At 42.5% G+C, this 24,470-nt stretch overlaps 2 protein-coding genes across 6 annotated transcripts in view; one reads left to right on the top strand and one right to left on the bottom strand.

The window, feature by feature from the left end:
* Positions 1–878: 878 nt before the first annotated feature.
* Positions 879–10,495, bottom strand: NDUFAF5 (NADH:ubiquinone oxidoreductase complex assembly factor 5). Its single transcript, XM_025211561.1, has 11 exons — positions 10,472–10,495; positions 9,334–9,397; positions 9,016–9,063; positions 8,808–8,911; positions 8,280–8,319; positions 6,017–6,214; positions 3,804–3,864; positions 2,358–2,441; positions 1,931–2,013; positions 1,679–1,773; positions 879–1,233 (listed from the first exon to the last, which is right to left on the bottom strand). The coding sequence occupies exons 4-10, from the start codon at positions 8,900–8,902 to the stop codon at positions 1,693–1,695; spliced, it is 642 nt and encodes a 213-aa protein (XP_025067346.1). The 5' UTR covers positions 8,903–8,911; positions 9,016–9,063; positions 9,334–9,397; positions 10,472–10,495; the 3' UTR covers positions 879–1,233; positions 1,679–1,692.
* Positions 10,496–12,669: 2,174 nt separating this feature from the next.
* Positions 12,670–24,470, top strand: part of ESF1 (ESF1 nucleolar pre-rRNA processing protein homolog) — a 71,623-nt gene continuing 59,822 nt past the window's right edge. The window contains exons 1-4 of one of the 5 annotated variants that reach the window (XM_006030034.3): positions 12,670–12,768; positions 15,888–16,577; positions 17,939–18,315; positions 22,705–22,818. In XM_006030034.3, coding sequence (XP_006030096.1) covers positions 15,920–16,577; positions 17,939–18,315; positions 22,705–22,818 — 1,149 coding nt within the window. In that variant the 5' untranslated portion in view covers positions 12,670–12,768; positions 15,888–15,919. Of the gene's footprint in view, positions 12,769–12,793; positions 12,969–13,014; positions 13,086–14,207; positions 14,293–15,887; positions 16,578–17,938; positions 18,316–22,704; positions 22,819–24,470 lie in introns of those variants that run through there. The other 4 variants (XM_025211559.1, XM_006030035.3, XM_006030036.3 and 1 more) reach the window with 4 other exon arrangements.

Below are 24,470 nucleotides of genomic sequence, written 5' to 3'. Positions count from 1 at the left end.
ACCTAACTTAGTATAGTGGCAAGGCTAAATCAAAAGGGTTTATGAAGCAGAAAAAGGTCAAGTTCATGCTATTCAGCTGTTTGGCAATAAGAAAAAAAAATCCAGTCTATGGCTATTTAGTAAACCAAAATGACATTTATACTTTCAGACAAGTGTCTACCACCTTTGCAAAACTTCAGAAATGACTAGTTGTTGTCCAGTGCAATGCAGGAATGACTCAGAATTATGGCCAAGAGCTGTGGGACCATACAGAGGAACAGAAAGAGTGATAAAGAAATATCAGCCTGCAAACACTTCCTGTTTAATGTAGAATTTATAACCTTGACAAATCCAAACCAAGGTAGCTGCCTTGTAGTCAACTGTCTCCCACCTGCCATTCTTTTTAAAGTGAACTGGTGGCGGAAAAGATGGGATGACGACTAATGGCCATAAAGACAGGGCACATGAAGCTACCAAGAAAAATCCTGTCAACTGAACTGAGGCATCCCCCTTTCCTGATGTCAGCAATACTACACACCACTAAAAGGCAACATTTCTGACCACAACAGACATTTAAAGAGAGACAAGATTAATCTTTCATTTTGAGCCTTCAATTTGAGATACACATTGGAATACGAGTATCATTAGTTCCCATGAAGGACTAATTTAGTGTGTTTGAGACCCATTTTCATTGTTATAGGGACATGATGTGGGTCACCTTTGGACTGGTATCCTTTTGCTGTCTTTAACGCGTGGTTTCCTCCATGCTTACTTCAACCAAAATCTTACACAAGTCTCCATGTTGAAGTCATCTGGGAAGATAGGCTCTCATATCTTGATGTTTTCCCTGTCCTGGAGCAGCATTTGGGTTCAGACTGCATCTTATCCTGACCTTTTTGTTAAGAATTTGTTTTTAGCACGTCGGAACACGAGTAGGGGTGCAGGGTAATAGCACTGCCATGCTTCTCAGATCCAACTCTGCTCAAATCATCACATGAAATATTACACTGGCAATTTCACTGGACTAGTACTTTTCTGCAGTGGTGCAGCCTGCTCCCATTTGTTCTTGAGACCAATGATGCAAGAAAACAAACAGGATCTTAAATAAATAGCGTTTAATTGTAGAGGATTTTAAGCAGGATCTCTCAGGCAGGCACTCTCTCTTCAGGAGCTACATTCTCTTCTTCACTTCCTTTCAGATACAGGCCATACATGAGACTTTCAACAATTGCTGGCAATGCTTCTACCTGCAGACTGAGATGCACAGGAAATTAGATCCAAACTAATTCTGAAGTAGAATCTTTTTGGTGACTTTCTCTCCCCTTATTTTTCCAATTGAAAGACTTGTTAACAACTACATACATCTCTTCATGTATCTTGAGCATGTACAAATGCTTACAAAATGTTATTCTCTTTGGGACAATCCTAAATGCTTACAAATGTAGAGAAAGTTTTATAATTAATGTCTACAAAAAAGCAGAGATTCTCCTTTCAGTTAATGTATTGATAAAATGTTTTGACAGAAACTTTAATAAACATGATGTTATCTGGATGAAGATGCAGCATAGGAATTAAAAATGTTGAGTGCCTTGAGTGTAGTTAATTTATGACCTCTTCAAAATGAAATAACAGTAGACACTGACAACTGTAGAGTCTATTTTACAATGCAATATTTTGTAAAAGGTCCAACACAAGTCACCTTTTGATGACTGGCTAATTTTTCCCCCCTGAAAAATTTATTTTTGCCAGATCTCCAAGTGACACTGTTGAAGAACCTCTCTGGGCTGGCCTTGCCTGAAAGAAAAGAAACTGGGGTAAAGACTTATGTTCAAAACAATTCAAAGAGTCACTCAGTTGTCTAAAACCAGAAGCTGCTATCAAATGACACATAAGAAATAAGAGGGGGAAGGGGGGGGGGGTATCACAGCATAAAAGTTCAGTTTCATGTTACCTGTGATACATGGAATTTCCAGCCTATCATGTAATAGACCTGAAATGTGGCAGGTATGGAGCCATCATTATTTCCATACATTTCTGTTAAAAAAGAGAAAGTATTACAAATTATGCAAGAATTGAATATGAAATGTTCAACTTGATGTTTGTTGCTGGAAAAAACTCTTTTACAGAATTACAAAATACAGGAAATCTTTTGTGTTTTAATTGTACAAGTGTAGAGAAAACAAAAGACAGTATTCCAAACCATGCAAAACGTCCATGTAATTCAAGTCTTGTAACTGTAAGCCCCTAAAAACAATTTGTTTTACTTGTGTTCAAGAAAGATAGTAAAACAATGCAGCCCTGAGAAAGATCAAAAAACATGGAAAGAGATGTTCATAGACCCATCCAGGCTAAGTTAACTACTGAACGTTTGTTTTTACCTTGATATATTGCTGCCGCTGCCAACATAGTTTCTCTGTGAAGCAGAGGTTTTCTATTCCAAGAGCAGTTACTCTCCCCCATACCTAAAAATAGGTTTCAGCTTTAAAAAAAAGAAGATATAGCATATACCATGAGTTTTAAATTTCAGTGCACAGAACTTTATATTAATCCAAAACAGATATAAAATTCCCCAGATCTCACGAGAGAAAGTTACAGCATACAGAGATTTGATTCAGGGAAACACCTACTTTCTACCCTGCAGGGTATGCCTTATACTGTTGGAAGTTATTTCACTTTAACATCTTGGTGGAAATTATATCCAGACAAGTAATGGTCTTAAGTCTTTACACACGTAAATTTGGTAGTTTGCTAAATTAATTTACTCTCCATGTGGAATACTGATCCCAAAGTCCTTCCTTCTATTAAATTTATGATAAAAATATCAGAAGCATGAAGTGACTACACTGAAGCAATACTGATATTCCTGAATAATTACCACATTAAAAACTAAGTTAATTAGAAATGGGTTTTTACCAACAGAAGATAAAAAATGTTTTAAATATAAGCTTGTGCAATGCTCAATCATTATAAAGGGTGCCCTTCTGCAGCTGTGAAGGGTTCTGGGAGAAATCATTTTAATGAAAACAGACAGAAGCCGTTGATCAGCAGCAAAAGCATGCCCTGTACTTCTCCAAAAACAAAGGCATCTACAAGACTGCATATGAATCACAATTAGTGTACCTGATGAAATGACAGATCTGTGCTTAATACTAGTTACTCTCTCAAAATGAACTCTCCTGGCTTCCCTAGGAAAGTTCCAGCTCCTGGAATCTCCCGGCTGAGGCACTCTCTTAGGAGAGGACATGTGAAATCTGTCTGCTTTACCCTCGTGCATATGTGTACATTACACTGCCCATACACAGGTGCTAGGGGCTACTCAGCAGAAAGAGAGAGAGCTGACCCAGCTGCCTGCAGGAAGAGCATTAAAGAGAAGGGAAAATTCATAGCATGCTGAGATAACAGGATTTTGGCTTTTGCTTCCCAGCACAGACTCCACAGGGAGAAGGTAATCCCCTGGCCCTGCAGAGCTCTGAAAAAAGGTAATGCTTCCTCAGGGGAAACACAAACTCAAAAGCCAGAGAGGGGAAGCAGCAAAGTGAAATTTCTGTGGGGAAAACAGACATAATTGTACAATGGTGGTTTAACTGAATATGTATTAATCAAATATAAAAACGTAGGTGTTTCAAGATCAGAATGAGTAATTTCTCCTAGAAAAATATTTCAGAACTCTCCCATGATAGCAGAACTTTTACAGAAAACTTTGTCTGCAGTTAAGGAAAAAGGCACCACCTATGCTCTGCCAAGCATACCTCATTATACTGCATTGCTGAGAAATCAAGATTGAGAAACACACTAGGTTTTCTTGGAGGGAAAGAAATACTTGCCTTGCAAGTCTTCCATGAGCTCAAATATCCCTGGATAATTTACTTGAATTTCATCAGTATCCTAAAAAAATTCAAAAGCTTAGTTTTTGAAGTGTATCTACAGCAAAATACAGTTTTCTTTTCTAAACAATTCTAATATTATAAAAGCCTAAGTCTGTCTGTCCGCAATGCTTTATTCACCCTGACTGTCTGACAGAAACAGCCAGTCAGAGTGCTCCAAGAGTAGGGGAGTGCTGCCCTGATTTCAATGCTGCGACGAAGACCAGACAAAGGGTAGGGGAGCCAAGGCCAGCGCCGCTCCCTGCAAGCCCCATCAAGAACCGGAGAGGGGGTGGGGGAGCTGGGACCAGCAGCGCTCCCTGCAAGAAGCAGACCAGCGGCAGCATGGGGAGTTATATGACAGCACCCTCTCCTCAGCTTTAGTCAGCCACACTTGTAACAAACAGTTATAAAATGATAGTCTTAACCTGTGGTCAACACTCACCCAATACAATGAAACATTAAATCACGGGGAACCAATCAGGCAGGCAGTTTCTTGGCCCTGCTGCCAGGCCCAGACTGCCATCTGCCCCAGGGTGAAAAGGCCATGTAGGGCTGCGTCCACACATGTGGATGTTTGGTTCCCCAGGGAGAACTAGCAGTGGTGCACCTTGAGCCACTGCTGCTTATCCCCAGGGAACGCCTCTGTTATGTGCACTTTGGTATGTGGCAAGTTACCCTGGGGGCAATAGGGGAGACTGGGACCAGCACTGGGATGGCCTCAGCAGCCTTACCTGGGGCTCTGGGGGCCTCCTAGGGCTGCAGCAGTGGCAATTCTGCCGCACAGAACCTGGCTGGCTGCTGCAGTGCGGCTCCGGCCGGCCCAGCTCCACTTTTGAGTGGCGTGCGCTGCACGTGCATGTGCTACTCCACTTTTTTTTTCCCCCATTGGGTCCAGGGGTCAAAAAAACCCTCTACACTGCTTGACTACAGCATGGAGAACATCTGAACATGTGGAATGGAGCGTCAGACATATCTGCGGCACCCCATGCTGCACAGCTGCATTCAACTGGATGTGCCCTAGATGCTCTACTTAGAGAAATATTTACAAGAATTACTTACAGTAAAACCTGCCCACATTGTGGCCTGAAAAGTGCTCCTCACTGGAACTGCTAGCTAGAACTTAACCCACTTAACTTCCTCTGTCAGTCTCAAACTGTCATGTTGACAGGACTTTAGAGAGCCAACTAACCGATTCACATCTAAAAAGGAATGAATAGGCAGCCAGTTCAGCACCAACACATTTTTAACTAGCAAGCTAAAACCACCTCCACATCCTGCACATCTATTTTCATGCATCAAATTTTAAATATCTATGCGAATACATGTATAGACTATTCCAGTATCTACTGTACTCAAATTTAAAACTAAGTACATTTGTATCCCATGCTTCTAACATTACAATTTAACAGTCCTGACATGAACAAGTAACAGATGTAACATATCTACCTAGGTACTATGGAAATAGAACTTTTTTTTGGATTAGGGTTTTTTGGGGTTTTTTTTTTTAAATATATTTGGGACATGAATGTGGGACAGCTTATAGGAAAACCATATCTAGCATTCTTAGAGGTAAATCAGATAAGCAACTTTTCTGTGTAAACATAAGCATTAAATTTTTTAAAGAGCATGAAAGCACTTTAAAGACTTAATTTCAAGGTGACCAACACAGATATATGATGTTTACATGTTCTATGTACACTTTTAGCTTGCACTTGCCACTGTGGCATCAGTTTGGTATTTATGTCACTCTCTGATGCATATTACTGCCAGTCTTTGCACCTCTTTGGCCTGTGGAGCTTGTAATCCCTCCTCTTCCATTTCTGTTCCCTAGCTTTGACATCTCTCCAGTTTAGTCAAGCTAGACTTCCACATAAGTAAAAGTTGATCGCTCATCCTCAAATCAGAACCAGTAGCATCTTCTCCACAACACTTTCTTAAACCATTGATATGACAGTGAGAAGTTACTAAACCAGTATTTTTCCAAATTGGTTCCCACAAAGAAAATGTATCTTTGCTAAAAATCAAACTGTCTGCACCATGAAGGTATGCCATGCCCAGCCTATATGCTCTATTAGTCTCCTACTATATAACAAAACTTGTCTTTTTTTTTTTTTTTTTATAGAGCAACTTTGATTTTCACAATTGCTACATTCCTCATGGAGATAAATTACCACAGTCAGAGTGTTAAAGCCAGCTCTTCCAAGCAGATGTCCCAAGTCAGAGACAGCAGTGAAGGGGGAGACATGTGGAGAAAATCCTCCCTCTCTTTCTAGTTCTGCTAGTTGCAGAGAGCAACGAAGCTCATACAGAGTGTCTCCTCCAAACATGGCACCAATAAATACTCCATCCGGTTTAAGGACTTGATGAATCTGTAACACACAAGGTCTGCTTAGTATTCAAGGTCTGAATTTTAAAAACATTTGTCAATGAATTCTTAAAACATTTTGTCTAGTTAGAAAAGAGTGACTCAATTAAATCAAGCATCTCATTTAATCCTAATTTGACTAGTGAGGAGGTAGGCAAAAGCAAAAGAACTTTAAAAGATGGATATTCTGTTTCCATTTGGAGTTCTAGTTTTAGATCTTTATTTTATACAAGCAATGTATTAACCTGCTTACTCAAAACTAAGTAAAGATGATACTGTAATCTAATCTTCACCATTTGAACTCACCACTGATCAGTAATACCCAGAATCACATTTCTCCAGGATATGCTACACACTGTTAATGAGTCAACACAATTTGTTTCCAAAGCGCTCGAAACAGCAGAATAAAATAAGATGAAGTTTAGAAAATACCAAACAATGTTTCAGGTGGCAATACAACACCAAAAGATTTTCAAAAGGCAAGTTCAAAAGGCAAAAAAAGTAAGTGTAACTGTCCATTTTCAGGTAATGATACTGTATTTTGTTTTTTGAAACATGATAGTGCATGCATGCTAGACTCTAATACATCTGGCCTTCTGAGGGGAAAACAGACTGTATTTATATGTGTAGCATCTACTAAGCCTTTTGGATCCGCTGTTACTGACAAGGCCTCCTCTTTAGATTTGTGACTCCCAAGGAACACATTATGTATAGTTAGAAATCAGATAAAAAGTCAATGCAGGTCCAAGCAAACGTAAGACTCAATATTTTATGTGAACAGAAAACCCCGATTAGATCCTGAGCTATCTGCTTCTAATTATAAGTTATAGCAGGATGATTGCTTGTATTTTTATCATACTTTACAGATGAAAGCACCAGAGACATATTAAGAATGTTCTGAATTTTAAGAAGTCAGGACAGCAAAGTTGGCCTTCTTTAAAAAGTTAAGAGCCAAGTTGCTACCTGATAAGTTGACTGCACTAAGCTTAGTCACTAAATTCCAACTTAAGGCCCAGAAGTAAAAAGGCTCTCAAATATATTATACCATGCTATAAGCATGCAATGCTATAAGCATAAGTGTATGTTGTTTATATAACTAAGTTAAAATACATTTCTTCAGCTTGAATCTGAAGCTTGAATCTGACATAAATAAGAGTTTAAATAAAATGTACAAGTGATCCAAGTTACATGTAAGGGAAGTGGAAAGAGTATTTGATCTGGTTATTAAACCTCTCATTCCATGAAAATGTTGAGATTTCAGCAGACAAATGTGACAAGTATCAGTATATGGATAGCTGCACCAACTTAAGGATGTTGGTCCCAAAGCATGGAGTTAGTAAAATCAAGATTACAGTTAATCAACATCTGAAATTTTTGTTTTATGTTAAATTGTGACATTTCATTTGGTAAAAATAAATTTTGAAAACAAACATATCATTTCAAAGTTCCTTTCAAAACTGGATTCTTAAGATTTTCATTGTGAAAAATTTTGCAGTTTTCCATTTTATTATTTATGTGAACATCATGATAGGGTAGCTCTAGAAAAACATTAATATTGCACAGTAAAACAGAAAAGTGGATATTAAAAAATGCTCATGAAATACTCCAACCTGAACCTCTAAAATATTTTGTCTTGTGGGAATTTGTTGAAACAAACTTGACTTCATGGCATTCTACTCTTTTCTGCTTATCAAAGCCCAAAAGAGTCACTTACACACAGGCTGGCATTCTATACCTGGGCATGTAGCTCTATATTCACCTGTGCGACTACATAGTTGTGGAGACTGAGCACATACAGTAGCAGCCAGAATATATATACACATGCTCCCTGTGGACACCTTAGATGTCCAGAAATTAAGTTAGTCAAAACCCACGAGTGTTGCACCTAGCCTCAGGAACTGAAGAGAGCCATGTGTTTATCCATTTCTCTCATTTTGTTGCTTAGACGTCCAGGATATGACAAGAGTCATTTCAATGCAACTTATCTATGCATGCAACTCCCATATGCAAAATTATATATTGAAACCAAGGTAGAGTTCTTTTTATATGCATCACAAACAATTTCTTACCTCTCTAAAAGCTCTAGGAAGGTCATTCACCCAATGCAAGCTGAAATAAAGTGTGTCAATTTTATTAGGACTTAGTACTATTAGTATTTATTAGCAGTAAATAAAATTTGGGAAAGGCAAGTGACTACTGCCATAACAGATATTTTAGAGGACAAAGGAAACAACTATCAACTTTCCCCCCAAAACAAGTTAAAAGTTATGAAAATTATGTTTATATACAAAACTGTAGAAGGCTTTTTTATTTTCTTTTTTTTCATTTTTTACAGCTAGAAAATGGACTGCTCGGATACTACTCAGAGGGCAGGAAACTACTTGCGCATTTATATTTATCCTTAAGAAAAAGTTAATTGTCACATTCCACAAAAACTAACAGCAAAATACTTTAATTACATAATGATTTACTGAACAATAATAATAAGCAATACTGAGGAAAAAGCCTTGGCCTATATGAAGCCATTTGTCTAGCAGTTGGGGAAGAATGCTATCCGATTTTTTAAAAATAAACTTAGTTACGTGATTTATACAAACCTTAAACTGCTAACAACAAGCTCAAATGTGTTTTCTCTGAACGGAAGGAATTCTTCATCAGCTACAATACTGACAGTGGGGATTTCAGTTTCCATAGGAGTTTTCTAAGTCAGGTTAGAATGAACACAAAGTTTCAGACTTATTTCTTTTGCTCCACAGCACTGGGGCATTACAGCATGACAAGCAAAAAGGTCAGATGACAACTTACCAATGCATTCTCTGCAATATCTACTTGCACAAGTTTTAGAACCGTTCCCTAAAATAAAAAAGAATTGATCAAATATTTGATATTGTTTTTTATAAACCAACCTAGACAGCATTGGGGAGCCACCAAAGAGGGAAAACCTGAGCCTTATCTGCTTATCTCTTCACACTTGGAGCCTGAGAACTTCAAGGCTAGTCATTTTGAACAAAACAATCTAAGCCATAGATAAGAGACTTATCTCATTTAAATATATTTTAGATATTAACAACTGTATAAGGGTACAAACTGCACTATATTTTAGATATTACCAAAGCATAGTACCTTGTTTAAATACTGGGCTATGTAGCCTTTTCCACAGCCAACATCCAAAGCAAGTGGGAATGCTCTGAAAGAATTAATATCCAAATTAAATTTGAACTGCTTTATTTAAAAAAAATCCTTAATGTTCAATAACTCTTCCTATTCAACATAAATTTAGATTAGCATATTTACTATGTCAAGTTCTTCAGTCACTCTCCTTCAGCACACATTTACTCATATATCCTTTAATGGCATCTGACTAATTGAACTCCAGGATTATCAGTGACCACTTTAATTTTCAAGAGGTAGAAATTCACTTAAAACTTTTCACACTTCTCTAGCCAAAACATTTGTAGGAAATAAAAATATCCACACACACACGCGCGCGCGCGCGCACACACACACTACAGAAAATATGTAAAATGTTTTGTCTTCTAAAGCTTCTAGGGAGCACTGGCTTCCAAAGTGAGTTAATACTACAGAAATGCAACATAGACATACAACACAATACAGTGCTGTCCCTGGGTCTGGAGTGGACCTACACATAGTCTGAGGCACATGCCAGCCCATCCCCATGCACAGGGCCCGGGGCACATACTGCACCTAGCACCCCTTCTCCACCCCACCAAGCTGCTTCAGGGCAGGAGACGCATGTGACGAAGAGCCCAAACCAAGTGGCAAGGGTGCTGTGTGTGGCAAATACCCAGAACCAACTCCGCACAGCTGCGACATGTGGGACAGTCCTAGCTCATCTGAAACAAGCACCTCATGCGATGGATCTAGCATGGGGGCTTGGGGTGGGCAGAGGCATCATCTTCATGGGCCCCGCCGCATGCTATTATCTGGCCCACAGGGCCAGATGAGTTTAACACCACTGATTTATACCTGTAGGGAACAAGTATTTCTTATTATACATGATACAGGATTTTATCTATAGCCAGTTTCACTATTTCTCCAGAATACTAAAGTATATCCACCTTCCCCAAATTGAGGCCTTTCCACAGAAGAGGGGAGAAATGCGCAGTAACGTGCCAAAAAGTTAGCTGGGTGACTCAAAGAAGGGATAACTATTGCACGTCTAACTCATGCTTTTAACTGAGTAATTATAGCAGAGAATAACCATAAACTCTAGAATACAGTTTTCATACGATTAACTTACCTGGCTACATCAAACACACGGTCTGCTACTCGGCCACCAACCTGGAGAATTAAAGGAGTTTATTTAGCACCTATAAATGGGGATGAACCATCTAAGTTACCCACCTGAGTTCTTCCTGAGAACAGGAGGTTCTCATCTCAGTCGTAGGTACAGGGTAGATTCATTCAGATTCTTGGGCCTGGTCTACACTACACTGGCTAGCCATACAAATGAAATGCACAGCCTGGTTCATAGTTACACTTAACTTGTCTTGTACCAGGAAAACCTTTTATTTGTTCCTGGCATGCATTTCCCTTTTTTTGGAGTAACCTAGGCCCCCTATTTGTGCAGTACTATTGGCAGTGGCCATGTAGACATCAAACACACTCATACCGCTATAAGCAGTTCTCCACCTGAAACTATAATGCTACGTTCCCTATACAGCAGCACTTGAGAAATGACCAAGGCTTACTTTGCTCTTCAAAGCTCAATAAAGTCTTAACAGTTGCATCTGTTCCTGTTACTGACATCTTTCTGCTGAAAACCAAAGCTACTTGCTCTTGGTTTTGTGCTGCCAAAGTACCCAAAGTAGATGCAACTATGGCATAGGATGCAGCTGCCGCATGCAGCTATGGCATAGGAACAATATTTGGAGTTGCTAAGCTGTTGCAGTGAAAAACCCAAGTGGAAAGGGGAAAGAGCTGAGGCAAGAGAACCATGTGATTAAATACTCGGTTTTACCTGAGCCTGTTACAAAGAGCTAAATAAATTTATCAGGTGCCTTGCTTTCTCTGCTCTGCCTTTTCTTTTTTCTTTTCTAGCAATCCTGGGCATATTTCATGAAAGAAACTGAATGTTGATGTGTTTTCAATTTGATAATGGCTGGTCAAGCTAGAAAGCCATTCCTACAGCTGCAAGGTCTTCTACTAGTAAAATTGAGGATTGACCAGTCACTGATCTATGAATACCACAGAAGCCCTAGCATTATATAGTAGATATTTAACCTTTCCTTACCGCACCAACCTCCCAGAATTTAGTTAATTCCTTAAAACTTGTTACTCCACATAAATTACAAACACATCTATACAAGGCAGCACTTCCCTGCAGCAGGGATCACACTCCCTCTCAGCACCCTGCCACACCTTCAAATTAAGCTGAATAGAAACGAGCCATGAAGTTGTTACATATTTTCATGTGCTAACTTTTTAGCTGACGGGCTCTTTTTTAAAGCTGGAATGTCATTTTTATGGTGTGATAATTGCTTTCTACGTTGCAGATCTAAATTTATTGCATGAATCGCCAGTGAATCGTGCGACCATTACTTTGCCCACTGTGGCAGGTCTGAATTCATTGCGGGATTCACCTGCGAACTGTGTGATACATGTAACATGCAGCAGGAGCCTCAGCTGCTTGCCCAGGAGCAAAGACCACAGCAGGCAGGCATAATATTTATGCTGGGGGACAGGAAGCATGCAGGTTGTGGCAAAAGAAGAACCAGCGCTTCCCCCACAAACCCCTACCCAACTCAGGGGAGTTTATGGCACTACCTATAAGGCTACAGGGTGGGCAGAGGGGGTCCCCTAGGACCTCCAGTATCCCTTAATCCCCCACTTCCTCCCTAAAGAGAGTGTCCCCGACTATTTTACAGCACATCAGTTTGCAGAGAGTTGGCCACATTCTCTTTGGGGAAGGAGTGAGGACATGAGAGATACTGGGGGTCCCTCGAGCAGTGGATTACGGGACACTGGGGATCCTAGGAAACCCCTGTGGCCCCACAGGCGATTGGCTGCCAGGGTGTCCCGCGCTGCTGCCCCTTCCCCGACTGGTGGGAGCAGGCGGGGTGTGGGGCTCGTGCGTCCTTCAGCCCAACGGCTCCTGGCGGGGCGGGGGAGGGAGTAGGGGAGAGGCGCAGAACCCCCAACGGCCGCTCAGCCCCGAACAATGGGCGCACCTCGAGCCTCTCGCCCCGGAGGACGAGGCGGCCCCTACTGCCGCCTCCCCGGACGGCGCCCACAAGCGGCGGCGCCAGCAGCGCAAGTCGGCCCGCAGGAGGCGCGGGACAGCAGCGCGGAGCACTACGCCGGCCACCATGGCAGCACACACAAAGCAGTCCACAGCGCGCTCACGCACATGCGCCGAAGCCACCCCCTGGCTTCCGGCGGAAGGTGGGCAGAGGGCGCCGCGCTGCGCGTTGTGCGCATGCGTTAGGGGAAAAAAAAAAAAAATAGAGCGCGATTTGTTTTGTCCTACTCAGTCCGCCGTAGTGCGCCGGAAGTTGGGGAAGTGGGGAGTAGTGCCCGCGTGACGCAGGGGTGCAGGTGAGCGGTTCGGGGAGGGAGGCACGCGCACCCCTCGGCCCCCCCCATGCTCCTCGGGGCCTGCAGCTGTGCTGGTGGCGCGGGTGGAGGGTGCTCGCCCCTTGCCTTCTGGCGGGCGGTGTCCCTGCTGGTGGCGGGAACTTCCCCAGGCCTGGAGAGCGGGGCCGGGGGTGGAGTTACCACTGGAGTTGAACTCGTGTGTATGTAACGTGCTGCTGCAAGCGTATTAAATGGGCGCGTGCGTGTGTGTGTACTCCCGCACTAGCAAATGCATTCACGTGTATAGCTGTTCACTATTGAAACACTTGTAAACGCAGGTATGTGTGTGCGCGCAGGTGCATTTCGATGCCTGCATAGAGAGATGTGTACAGGTACCTGCCTGTATACACACGTGTAGATACATATGTATTTGGCTTGAAGGTTAGTCATTTGTCGTGTGGCCATTAGTCGTGTTTCTTTTTAACTGACAGATTTCTGGTCTCTAAAAAAGCTATATTATTATCATTACTAGTCGCATCAGTAACAGTAATAACTGTTGATAATATGCTGTAGGAGTGTGTGAAGAGGGCCCTATTCGATCTGGATTTGGCCCAAATCGGAGACAGTGATTTGATTTGGATCACTGTCCCTGAATCGATTCGGCCAAATCCTAATCTGAAGATTTGATACTGATTTGGAGAATCAGCAATCAGACATAGACACAGCTTTAAATGTTTTTTCTACGTACCTCGAGGTACCAGTATGGCTCGTGAATGCTGCGATGCTGGGGTGGACGGAGCATCCCACAGGAGCGTAGGGGGCCCTTCCACGTGCTCAGCAGTGAATCTGTCTGCTGGGCAGCACGCTAGGGGGCTCCCCTGCACTGCCTGGCTCCGCAATTGGCTGCGGGGGGCCCCAGGTGCCCCCTCCCCCCCCTAGACCCAGGAGGCACCAGTCGCTGAGCCAGGGAGGTGTGGGGGGGCATGCTCCGTGGCAGACCCGAAAGTGGACCAGAACTGCTTCTGGTCCACTGCTGGGTCTGCTACTGAGTGCACTGGGGAGCCCTGCATGCTCCTGTGGGACGCTCCATGCGCCCCAGTATCACAGCATTCACAAGCTGCCTGCTACCTAGAGGTATGTAGAAAAAACATTTAAAGCTGTGTCTGTCTGAATCTTTCCAAATCGATTCGGAGAGTTCTGATTCGATTCAGAGAGATTAAAGGGTCCTCTGGTTTGGTTCGGCCACCGAACTGGGCCGAATCTCTGTGGAATCGAATCGGGGACTGAAGCTTTGCACAGCCTTAATATACTGGTAATATGATTACTAGTTAATATTATTAAATAATAATAATAACTTCTTGACTCTGGTACTGCACATAGTCATACTGTTTTTGCTGAAAACCACAGCTGCTCACTTGCTTTTGGTTTTGTACTGCTGCCAGGTGTATTGTACTGTGAGGACTTTTGCATGTGTTGACCTCAAGTGCTGTCAGGCTTCAAGTACATCCCCCTGCCCTTCCTTCCAGGAGTCAGTTGGTTTCTTGTGTAAGTCCACAGCTTAGTGCTTACCTGTTTGTTTGGTTTCTGTGCAGGCCTTCTGCCCCCCCACCCCACCCAATCACAAAAGGCTCAGGGCAGCTTGCAATAAAAATTAGTTAAGGCATAAAACCCCTCCAAAATAGTAAAATAGAATGTTATATGTACCCAAATGCAAGATGACTTTCAATTTAAGATGACCCCCTGCCCCAATAATTAGTTTCTATATCTGGAAAATTATAGAATCTAATTATTAGAAGGTCATCTGAAGTCCATTCTCCACACAGCTATGACAGGAAAAGCTAAGGTGAGGAGCTGCACCCCTGCCCCTTCCTCCTTCTCCTGCCCCTTCACCCCCAGTGACTGCTTCCCTTGCTGCTTACACCCACTGCTGCTTACCTTTTGCATTTCTCTGGCTCGGGCAGTCGGCACTGGCTCCAGTCCAGGGGAGCAAGACAGGAGTGCTGGATCAGGACTGGAGTCACAGGTGACAGCAAGCGAGCCGGGGAGGATGCATGGTCTCCCCTGTGCTTTCCCCTTTGCGAGCCCCCTGCCCCCACTACATGAGCCACCCTGACCTGGGTAAGAAGCGGCTCAGTTCTATCTTCGGCCTCGAGCCAAAGCTAGAGCTGAACTACTACCTGCCCTGGGCTGATACTTTGAATTCAAGACTTGCATTGTTTCCCACTGATGCTGACTGGGGGAAATAGCCTCATCTCAGATTTAGATTAATATGGTAGTACATGATACAACAGCTCCCTAAATGACACCCCAAAACTTGACACTGCTTGCTAAAAGTCATGCTCAAATAAGAATGACTTGAGTAATTTTAAAACTTGAATAAGACCCAAAGTTGGGTATAATTACGTTGGGGAAGGGTCTACCCTCGCTGTGTGAAATGCCTTGGAGAAGCCTATAGATCAGGATGGTATTTGTTCACTTCATGAATCTCACAGTACACATTTTCTTAAAATGTGCTGATGAGCACTTCCTTTATCCTCCTTATCTTTATGAAAGTACTAACCCCCCCTCACTTTTGCCTTTAAAAGTTATAAACTCAAAGCTAAACAGCAAAAGAAGAAAATAAGTGTGCACTATTTTCCAGCATCGTGTTTGGGTTTTCAGGAAAAAAAGGAAAGTAATGCTAGGAGAAATTAGGAACTTGTAATTTAACAATATCTCAATTTGATATCTAGTCCGGTATCAAACCCCACTGATCCCAGGCTCCCTGGTCCAGCCAGTGTCCCAAATAACGAAGAGTAGGATAGGCCATGGTGAGACTGAGAGGGCATTTTCACCTCCGCTCACCCCAAAATCACGGTGGCAGGTTTTTTGTGGGGTTTTTTTTTTTTTAGTAACTTTTTTCTTACTCGTTTTTCCTTATTGTTTGGAATTCAAGTTGTGGTCTTAGGAAGTAGGTTTCCTTTTTAGCTTCCCTTTCCTTTCTGCCAACTGAAAAAATATTAGCAAGAAAATGCTGCACACTGTTTCCTTTCTGTTAACTTCTGTATAATTTATCTTTATGGGATATGCATTTTTAACATTTATATTAATCACTTTATTAACAAAAAGGTCACACTTAAATCTGGTTTTTTATGTTCTAGGTGGCTGAAGCTTTGATTCAAGAGCACTAAAAATGGCATCCAAGCAAGAACTCATGAGGGATGAGCGCTTTAGCCACATCACGAAGGACCCTAGATTTTGGGAAATGCCAGATAAAGAGCGTAAAATCAAGATTGACAAACGATTCCGGGCTATGTTTCATGACAAAAAATTCAAGTTAAAATACACTGTCGATAAAAGAGGCCGCCCTGTTAATCACAGCTCTACAGAGGATCTCAAACGCTTTTATGAACTTTCAGATTCTGATTCTGAGCTATCAGAGTCTGACAATAAAGTCATTTCTGAAAAGGAAATGAAGAAAAAGTCAAAATCTAAAGGAAATAAGGACTCTGGGAAGTTGCTTGTCAACAATGTTCCAAAGGAAGAAAGAAAAATATTTAAACAAGAAACAGACCAAAGGTGTCAAGCTGTGTCAGAATTCGGTGACATACAGAATAAAGCACAGAAAAGAATCATAAGCTTATGTACATCCACGTTAAAAAAAGACTGTAAGAAAATCAGCGTAGTAACTGATCCTATGCAGGATAGTAAAGAACCTGTATTGCAAGCAATGAATAAACAAAAAGATATTTCATCTCAAAGCAAAACAAAGACTTCAAAAGCAAAAAGTGCTCAATCAATGATGGTTCCCAAGGCAACATGTTCCACAGAGGGAAAAAATACTGGATCAGGTTAGTGAGATTAAAGGGAGATGCACTGCTAAATAAAACGCTGTAAGACTGATCATCTAAATAAGTGACAGATTTTTTCATTCCTTAATAAGATTTGGGTGCAGTTTCATTTTGTGAAAGACTTGAATTTTAAATGAGGCCAATAATACCAGTGTTTCACATAGGTTAAAACATTTGAAAGAGTATGGCAATGAAGTATATGTCCTTACATTTTCCAAAGAAATTGGGAAGAAGTATGAGGCCTGATTCTGCAAACACTTCAACACACTTAATCCTAGGTGTCTATGTTTGGAAGATTAAGCTTTGTGAGAGGAATGCTGTTTTAAAAGAAAGCTAATATAGAATGGTATTTCATTGGATTAAAAAGGATTAAAATTTCATAAGAGGGAAAGCATAATTATTATCATAAAGGGCAGTGAACTAGATTTTTTTTCCTAGACTGTTTTTTCATTACCAGCACTATAAAGATTGTTGTAATGTTATTTCAGGACTTGACCTTTACAGTATATTTTCTGTCCTATATTTGAATTATTTTTTCTTATTTAAAAGTGTCTTGCTATTGAGACTCATAAAATAAATGTTCAAAATGATTTAAGTTTGCCCTCTGAGGTAAGTTGCAGATCTGTCTTAGATAAGAAAGATGTGTTCTATTTCTAGAACGTTGGTGGGGAAAAGCCTTCTGGACTGAAAGCTTATTGTTACTGCAGACTCTAACAAGGTAGCACAGCCTAGGTATTATACAGAGAATTATATTTATGTAGAGAATAACTGGATTTCTGTTGCAAGAAACTTTGTTATATGTGTGTATATGATATGATGCATGGAGCGATTGCATCGGGCAGAAGGGGAAACGAATGGGTTAAGTTAGGGGGACAAAGTCTTAACACTAATAATGCTTCTTAATAATGCAAGATAAAATTGGAGCAGTTCTTCAGAAGGAGAGATGCGTGCTCATTGTTTGAGCTAATTTGAAGCAATGGGACTTTAAAACAGCCCAGATATTTCTTTTATAGTTATGGACAGATAGCAATATATCTCTTGCTATTTTAGTACAATGTTCTACAGTCCATTTCAGTGTAACTCTCTTGTTCCTTTACAGTATAATATCTTTAGTCAAATTTAATTGATTAGAGTATTGAAATCTGTCATTCCCCCCTATAATGGCATTACTGTTTGGTATTCTTTTTGCTCTTTTGCCTAATATATTCTTCTGTTGGGTCATGTGTCTATGCAAGGTAGACTGTAAAGTTCATGGAACAGAGAACAAGTAATTCAATGTGTAAAGCTGTGTGTGGGGTTGCATATATGCACTTGATAGAAAATTAAACCTGGTGTGTATTTTTTGCTTATGAAATAAACAGTGCAAAGAAAAGAAAATGAAGTTCTTAAAAGTGAAGAAAGTTTCAGTTTCACAGATTCTGAAGACGTTGAAATAGGAGAGGAAGAGGAGTCAGAAGATGTAGAGGAGATGGGAGAGGAGGAGGAAGAGTTGGAAGATGATGAAATGGGGGAAGTGGAGGAGGTGGAAGATGAGGTAGAAGCAGGAGAGGAAGATTACAGTGATTCGGAAGAAGATGATGAAAGTGACGGTGGGCCTGATCTGGCTAGAGGGAAAGGAAATGTTGAGACTAGTTCTGATGATGAAGAAGAGGATGACTTAACGGAGTTTTTGCCAAAGGAACCAGAGCTTGAGCATGCCTGGCGGGAGTTGGATAAGGATGCTCCTCGTGGAAATGAGGTAACATTTTGGAATAAACGTTAATAGCAGGGTCGTACAAAGGAACTCTGTGCCAGAGATTTACAGAACAGCTTTTTGTTTCATAGCAGCCCTTCTCTTTATTAGTAAATCCGTGAAACGATCTCTAAAAAAGGACCTTGAATAAAATTGTCCTAATGCTTTCTTTCCTTCTCATTAAACAAAATGCAGTGATTATGCAGTTATTGACCAAATGAGCAAACAAATAAGTAAAGGCTAATGTTAGAGGTGAACTGATGCATTGGTCCGATGCAAAGACAATTTTCTGTATTGGAAATACAGCCCAATGTGGCCGATTAATTTGTCCGATAAATGCATGGTGTGCGCAGCTGCAGCGCAGTACTTGGGCAACGAGGAGCAGAGCCTGGCAGCTTGGAGAACTGCATGCAGCTGGTAAGTCGGGCGGGGGCAGATCAAGGTCCCTGTGGTGAGGGAGGGTGTGGGGCTAGGGCAGGGGCTACCCAGCTGGAGTGGGTGCAGGATGTGGGTGGGGGGACACCATTGCTCCTGCCGCTGCACGCAGCTTGTCTGGTGCTCATCTGGTGGCTCCCACCATAGCTTCCACCACTTGTCTAGGAAGGCGTTGGGGGGTGGGGAAGGGGAAATGCGCCCCTGGATCTGCGCAAGGCAGGGCAGGTTGAGCTCTTCTTAGCTGGGCAGATCCAGGGCCTTCCTTCCTCACCCATGCCCACCCAGACAAGTGGTGGGAACAGTGGCGGGAGCCACCCCCCTTGCCCTTCCTGTGCACCTCTGATGAGCTGTGCCTCTGTCCTGCGTCCCAGCCCACTGTGCAGATCTGGGGGTCACATGCCCCGCTCCCCGAGTGAGCTGCTTGCAGCTCTGTCCTGCGCCCTGCCCTGGCTGGTCAGTGCCAGCCCCATTCCCTCCCTCACTGCAGGGCATAGGTGGGGGGCATAGGGGGACATGAGTGCCCCCTGAGATTGGCTGCCACCGGCTTCTGCAGGTGGTCGCTGCTCCCCCCATTGCTGCTGATGCAGTGGCGGGCAGTCCTTGCTCACTGCTGCCACCTGTGCGGACAGTGGTGGCAGGTGGTCCCTGCTTGCTGCTGCTTCCGCTGCTGCTGTCTGCGTGTGATTGCCATGAGCCGCCCCCCCCCACCTCAGGAGGCATGCATTGTTCATGCTGCAGGGGCCTTGATCTGCATGTCTTGGGACCTCCCCCCACACACACACACCTTCTACCATACCAGACTTACCAGTTGGATATAGCTTTTCAAGCTGAAGAACTGTGTATTGGAAATTGGATCAGTAACAGCTGATATGCCTCCTTAAAAACTGGCTATCGGTATCAGCCCCAAAAATCTTTATCGGTGCTCCCCTGGCTAATGTTATTAGACAAACACTTGACTGATGAAATCTGACTAAACAGTCAGTAGTGATTCAGCCTTGAGCAGGAGATTGGACTAGATAATGTGTTGAGGTCCCTTCCAGCCCTATTTTCCTATGATTCTGTGATAATTATTTGTTTAATTTTCTTTCATGTTATCCTAGCCACACCATTAGTAATTGATATCAGGTAAGATTGGAACTTTTCAGAAATGATTTTAAGGGTGATTATTTTCACTGTTCTTGGTTATCATAGATTTTCATTATTTTAAAATTGGCCTCTGAGTAAAACAGCTCAACTTCCAGAATAATTTTATATACACTGCTTGCAGAGTTAGTACAGCTCAGACCAAAGAGACTTCTTATGTGACTGATTTTAGAGTTCTCTTGGGATCTCATACTAACCCTTCATTTATTTTCAATTAAAGTGACCGGGAGAGGGCATTGCAAGCAAAAATAGTCTATGTTCTGACACGTTCTAAAATAAATCTTGCATTCAAAAACAGATTATGGATGTGCAATTGCAGTGTTACTGGTAACCTTCTGTGTGTCTCTTTTTTTTTTTTAAGTCTGAGTCATGGACATGTTTCCTACCATGCAGCCATTCTTAGTATTGCCATCCTTTATCACAGCAATTGGCATCAGATGAACCCTACTGCATCAGCTCTGTTGAATTCTTTATTTATTATCTAAATCATTTGCTTTGACTGCTACTATGTAGAGAAACAATGTGTTTGCTGAGCCATCCATTGGAACGGCTTGTTTCTTTCCACAGTTGCACTTCATGTAGATTACTTTTGATGTGGCCTGTCTTCTGTTTGCCTGCTCTGACACTGCATCTACCATATATAATGTGGATAAAAATCATGATATAAAATTTGATTTTTTTTTAATTATTATTTTTAAACTTTTTAGGTCAGTTAGGTTTACTTACGTGTTCCTGGTTTTCATATATCTTTGAATTGTTAAAACAGCTGTTTTAATTTCCTAATAGTAGAAAATCAGGTTTCTTCTCTTCTGCTAAGATTTTTTTTTTATCCACTAAGAAATTTTTCAGCTTAAAAGAGAATTTTAAATGTAAGTTTACGGCTTCATGAACATCTTTTCAGAGAGGGCATAAACTTTTTTTTTTTTTTTTTTTAATATGCAAACCATATTTGCAATGAGGCCACAATTGTAGTTGACACTGCCTTTTAAAGGGAGGTACATCACTATATCAGTTAGATTTTTGATAGACACTTATAAAATGGAAATGACATTATTGGCTTTTTTGGCCATTGTAACCAATGTTTACTAGTAATTATACTTTCTGGCCGGGGCCCTGGACACCTGGGTTCTCCCTAGCTGGCAGGACCTGGGTTCACTCCCACAAGCCATGGTGACCATGAGTGTGGAGGGCCCAATCCAGGTGCAGGGGCCTGAGCCATTCTCCATCCCCACCCAATCCCCTCACCTTCAGGGCAAGACTAGGCTGGAGCAGAGCACAGCAACTGGTAGTGTCCTGGATGCTGGCACAGCGTGGACTGTTGGCTGGGGCCAGGGTGGGAGTTATAGGAGGTGGCAAGTGCTGCAGAGACATGACTGGGGCATGTGGAGCTGCCTGTCCTGGTGTGACTCAGCCCTCAGTGCTTGGGGGCCCATGTCCCAGGGGCTGGGGGCAGAGCCTGGCAGGGGCTGGGGCAGCTGCTTCCCCCTGCTGTGTGCAGCAGGGTCCTCCCCTAGCCTCTCAGCCCACCTAGTTCCTGCCTTTTCCAGGGCCAGGTCCATTCAGCCTCCCCTGTCAAGCAGAGGGGTTTGCCATGCCCCTGGCAACAGCAGTACCAGGAGGAGAAAGGCGCCTTTCCCCCCACTGGAGTCTGGGACCTGGCTGCTAGGGAGTAATGGCCTGGCTTCTCCAGGCCTGGAATGGTCCTGTGGCCCTTCCCCGAGCAGAGGGAGGAGAGTGGGGAGCCTTGACCAGAGACCACACAGCCCTGGTCAATGAAGAAGGGTCATACCTTCTGCCTCCACCCTGCTGGGCAGGCTCAGGCCCTGCCTACAAGCTGGAGTTCAGGGACATCATGCAGAAGAGCAGGAGCTGAAGGGCTCCGCACAGCCAGTTGCAGGCATTGCTAGGCCAGCTCCACCTGCTGCAACTGGCGTGGGCCCTGGGCACTTTTACATATTCCAGAGGTGGGAGGGGCCGCACTTGATTTAGAGTGGCTACCACAGCCACTCTATTTAAAGTGCTGCAGCATCTTACATGTCACTGTCCCCATGCTTAAAAATGGCAGTGGGGGGGCTTGAACTAAAGGTCGTCGAACAAGCTTTAGTTCAAGTGCCCCCGCCACCAATTTTAAGCACAGGAACCCTGATACATGAGACACAGGAGGCTGCTGGAGCACACCAAAAAAAAGGGTGTATTTATGTCAGTAGTTTAAAATGCCTTGCATTATTACTGAGTATTGGTTATGGGATTGGCAGTGACCAATATGGTTGGTTAATCGTTGGCTGTTGGTATCGGCCAAGGAAGTCTATTGGTAGACCCTATTTTTAAATGTTGAACTTCTACAACGCAAGAAATCTGAAATATTTTAACCTGGCTATCCCATCAAAATTTGCAGTTGCAAGTCAATGAAATTTAGAAAAATATTTTTTTTAAGTTATTTTAGAAAGTTTAACTGAAATGTAAAATTGCACATTAGGAAAAGAAATCTATAACAGAGGTTAGAGAATAGTACAAACAAGGTAATAAAAGCATATTTCATCATAGCCCTGTTTTATTGAAATATAAAATAAAATGGCTTATAAAGCTGGGTGAATTTTTATGAAAGTGAAAGATGAATGTCAACTATGAGATATTGCTTGTATCATAAATAGTAGAGCCAGTACTGTGGGAGGTTGTATTTGTAGGTCTTCCCTTTGCTTTGTCATTCACTTCAGTGTTGCCAAAGAATGATCACTGTGCAATTGAGTGTTTGTACTAAGGAATCAACTACCAACGTCCAGTTGCAATTAATATATTTTGCTTTATTTCTCAATGTAGATTACCAGTAGATTAGCAGTTTGCAACATGGACTGGGATAGGATAAAGGCTAAAGACCTACTAGCTCTGTTTAATTCCTTCACACCTAAAGGAGCTGTTATATTTTCTGTAAAGGTAAGGATTGATTTCTAATGGGAATACAAACAAAAATGTATTTTGATGTTTCAAAAGTTGCTTTTTTCATTTGTTTTCAATAGAAAACATTTTTCTGGCTAGCTCCCCTGTCCTTCCCTCTGCTCTTCAGTTGGTTTGTACTAGAACTTATTTCAGTTTGAGCATTAGTTCTACACTTGTCCTTTCACGAGATAATAGGCAAAAGATACTTTTAAAGCATAACACTAAGGGCTTACTCCTGTCCCCTTAGAGTGGACAAACCTCCATTATCTGATGAGGAGCAGTTCATGTACACAAGCAGTGTAATTTTATCTCATCTGTTCTGCTGGGATTTGTAGCACTGTTGTTACAGCTGTCAAGCACATCCTATACTAATACCCTATATTCAGTTGCATGTACATTTGCCAAACAGTTTGTTCAGGCAGAATTTTTCAGTTCCTCTGGTTGACTTTTTTTTAATTTCAGAGTTTAGTTATTTCCCAGAATGGTGTTAGGGGACATTATTGCTTGCTTTATCCACATTAAAATCAATTAAGTAGAAGGTCCTTGGGGGGATGAGGTACAGTGGGGAACTTTGCTTATGACAGCATAGTTAAAGATTTTATCATAACTTACATGCACAGGAGGCCAAATTGCAGTTGCACAGTCAAACTACATTTTGGCATTTTGTAAACATGTGGCTTTGCAACCTTAGGCTGCGTCCAGATGAGCAAGAGCGTGCAGTTTGTGGCACCACAAACCTCTTTGTGGCTTCACAAATCACACACGGTGAACATTTAAACAATGCCAGCAAAATTTGCTACCAGGATTTCGTGGTAGCAAAAAAAAAAAAAGTGCTGGAGTAAAAAGCAGTGCAACACACATGAAACAAGCTTGCACCGGCACAACCAGAACCTAGGTTGTCCAGAGCAATGTTCTGGCTGCCAGCTAGGCCTCTGTGCTGCCCCTGCTGCTCCAGCATTCCTCTAGGGCTGCTTGTACACGCCACAGGGGTTTAATTTGGGTTAGTTCTCCCTAAATTGAAACAGTGGGTTTTTTAAAAACACCACTTCTATTTAGAGAGAATTAAACCTAACTAAACCCCTCTGGCATGTACACAAGGGTGGGGGGCCTGATCCTTACCTGCCTCTTCGACAGTGGGGGGGCGAGCTGCCAGCAGGCCAAGCGGTCCCTGAGCTGTGCGGGGGCCCCCCAGGTGGCACCTGTCCACTAGCACCCAACCCAGGTGGTCCCGGGGGGTGCTGCAGCTGTGGAAGGAAGCACCAGGCCGCTGCACAGCTCAGGCTGGCAGGCTCCGGGGAGGAAAATAAAAATCAGGCTTGCTGCTTTTTTCCTTCAGTGAAGCCTGCCTGCATGGGTTGCTGCTGGGTCCCATAGCCCCTGAGCTGCGTGGGGCTCACCAAGCCCCAAGCGCAATGGCTTTCAGTACCCCATGCACTGTTGCACTTTGTTCGTTAACAAACTAAAACACCTCAGAGGTGTTTTATCTTGCTAGAAACCAAACCTTTAAAGCTGCCAAACGTGCAAACAGCAACACCATTAAAGCAGTGAAGAAGGGCATTTAAGCCTCTTTAAAGACCAATTTTGTGGCGTGTTCAAAGGCCCTACAACACCAGGTAAGACTGCTGGAACCAGCACAGGTGCTGGACCCT

The sequence above is a fragment of the Alligator sinensis genome, unplaced genomic scaffold (assembly GCF_000455745.1).
Source record: "Alligator sinensis unplaced genomic scaffold, ASM45574v1 scaffold1139_1, whole genome shotgun sequence".
Taxonomy (NCBI): Eukaryota; Metazoa; Chordata; order Crocodylia; family Alligatoridae; genus Alligator; species Alligator sinensis.
Note: the sequence above shows the minus strand (reverse complement) of the source record. Positions and strands in the feature narration are given on the sequence as shown.

Bases quoted from the DNA above. Each gene is read 5' to 3' on its own strand.
- NDUFAF5 (XM_025211561.1), bottom strand. From the start codon at position 8,902: ATGGAAACTGAAATCCCCACTGTCAGTATTGTAGCTGATGAAGAATTC. The intron at 6,215-8,279 runs GTAAGAAATTGT...TGTGTGTTACAG, and splicing joins TTCCTAGAGCTTTTAGAGAG to ATTCATCAAGTCCTTAAACC. The intron at 1,774-1,930 runs GTAACATGAAAC...CTTTTCTTTCAG, and splicing joins GGAAATTCCATGTATCACAG to GCAAGGCCAGCCCAGAGAGG.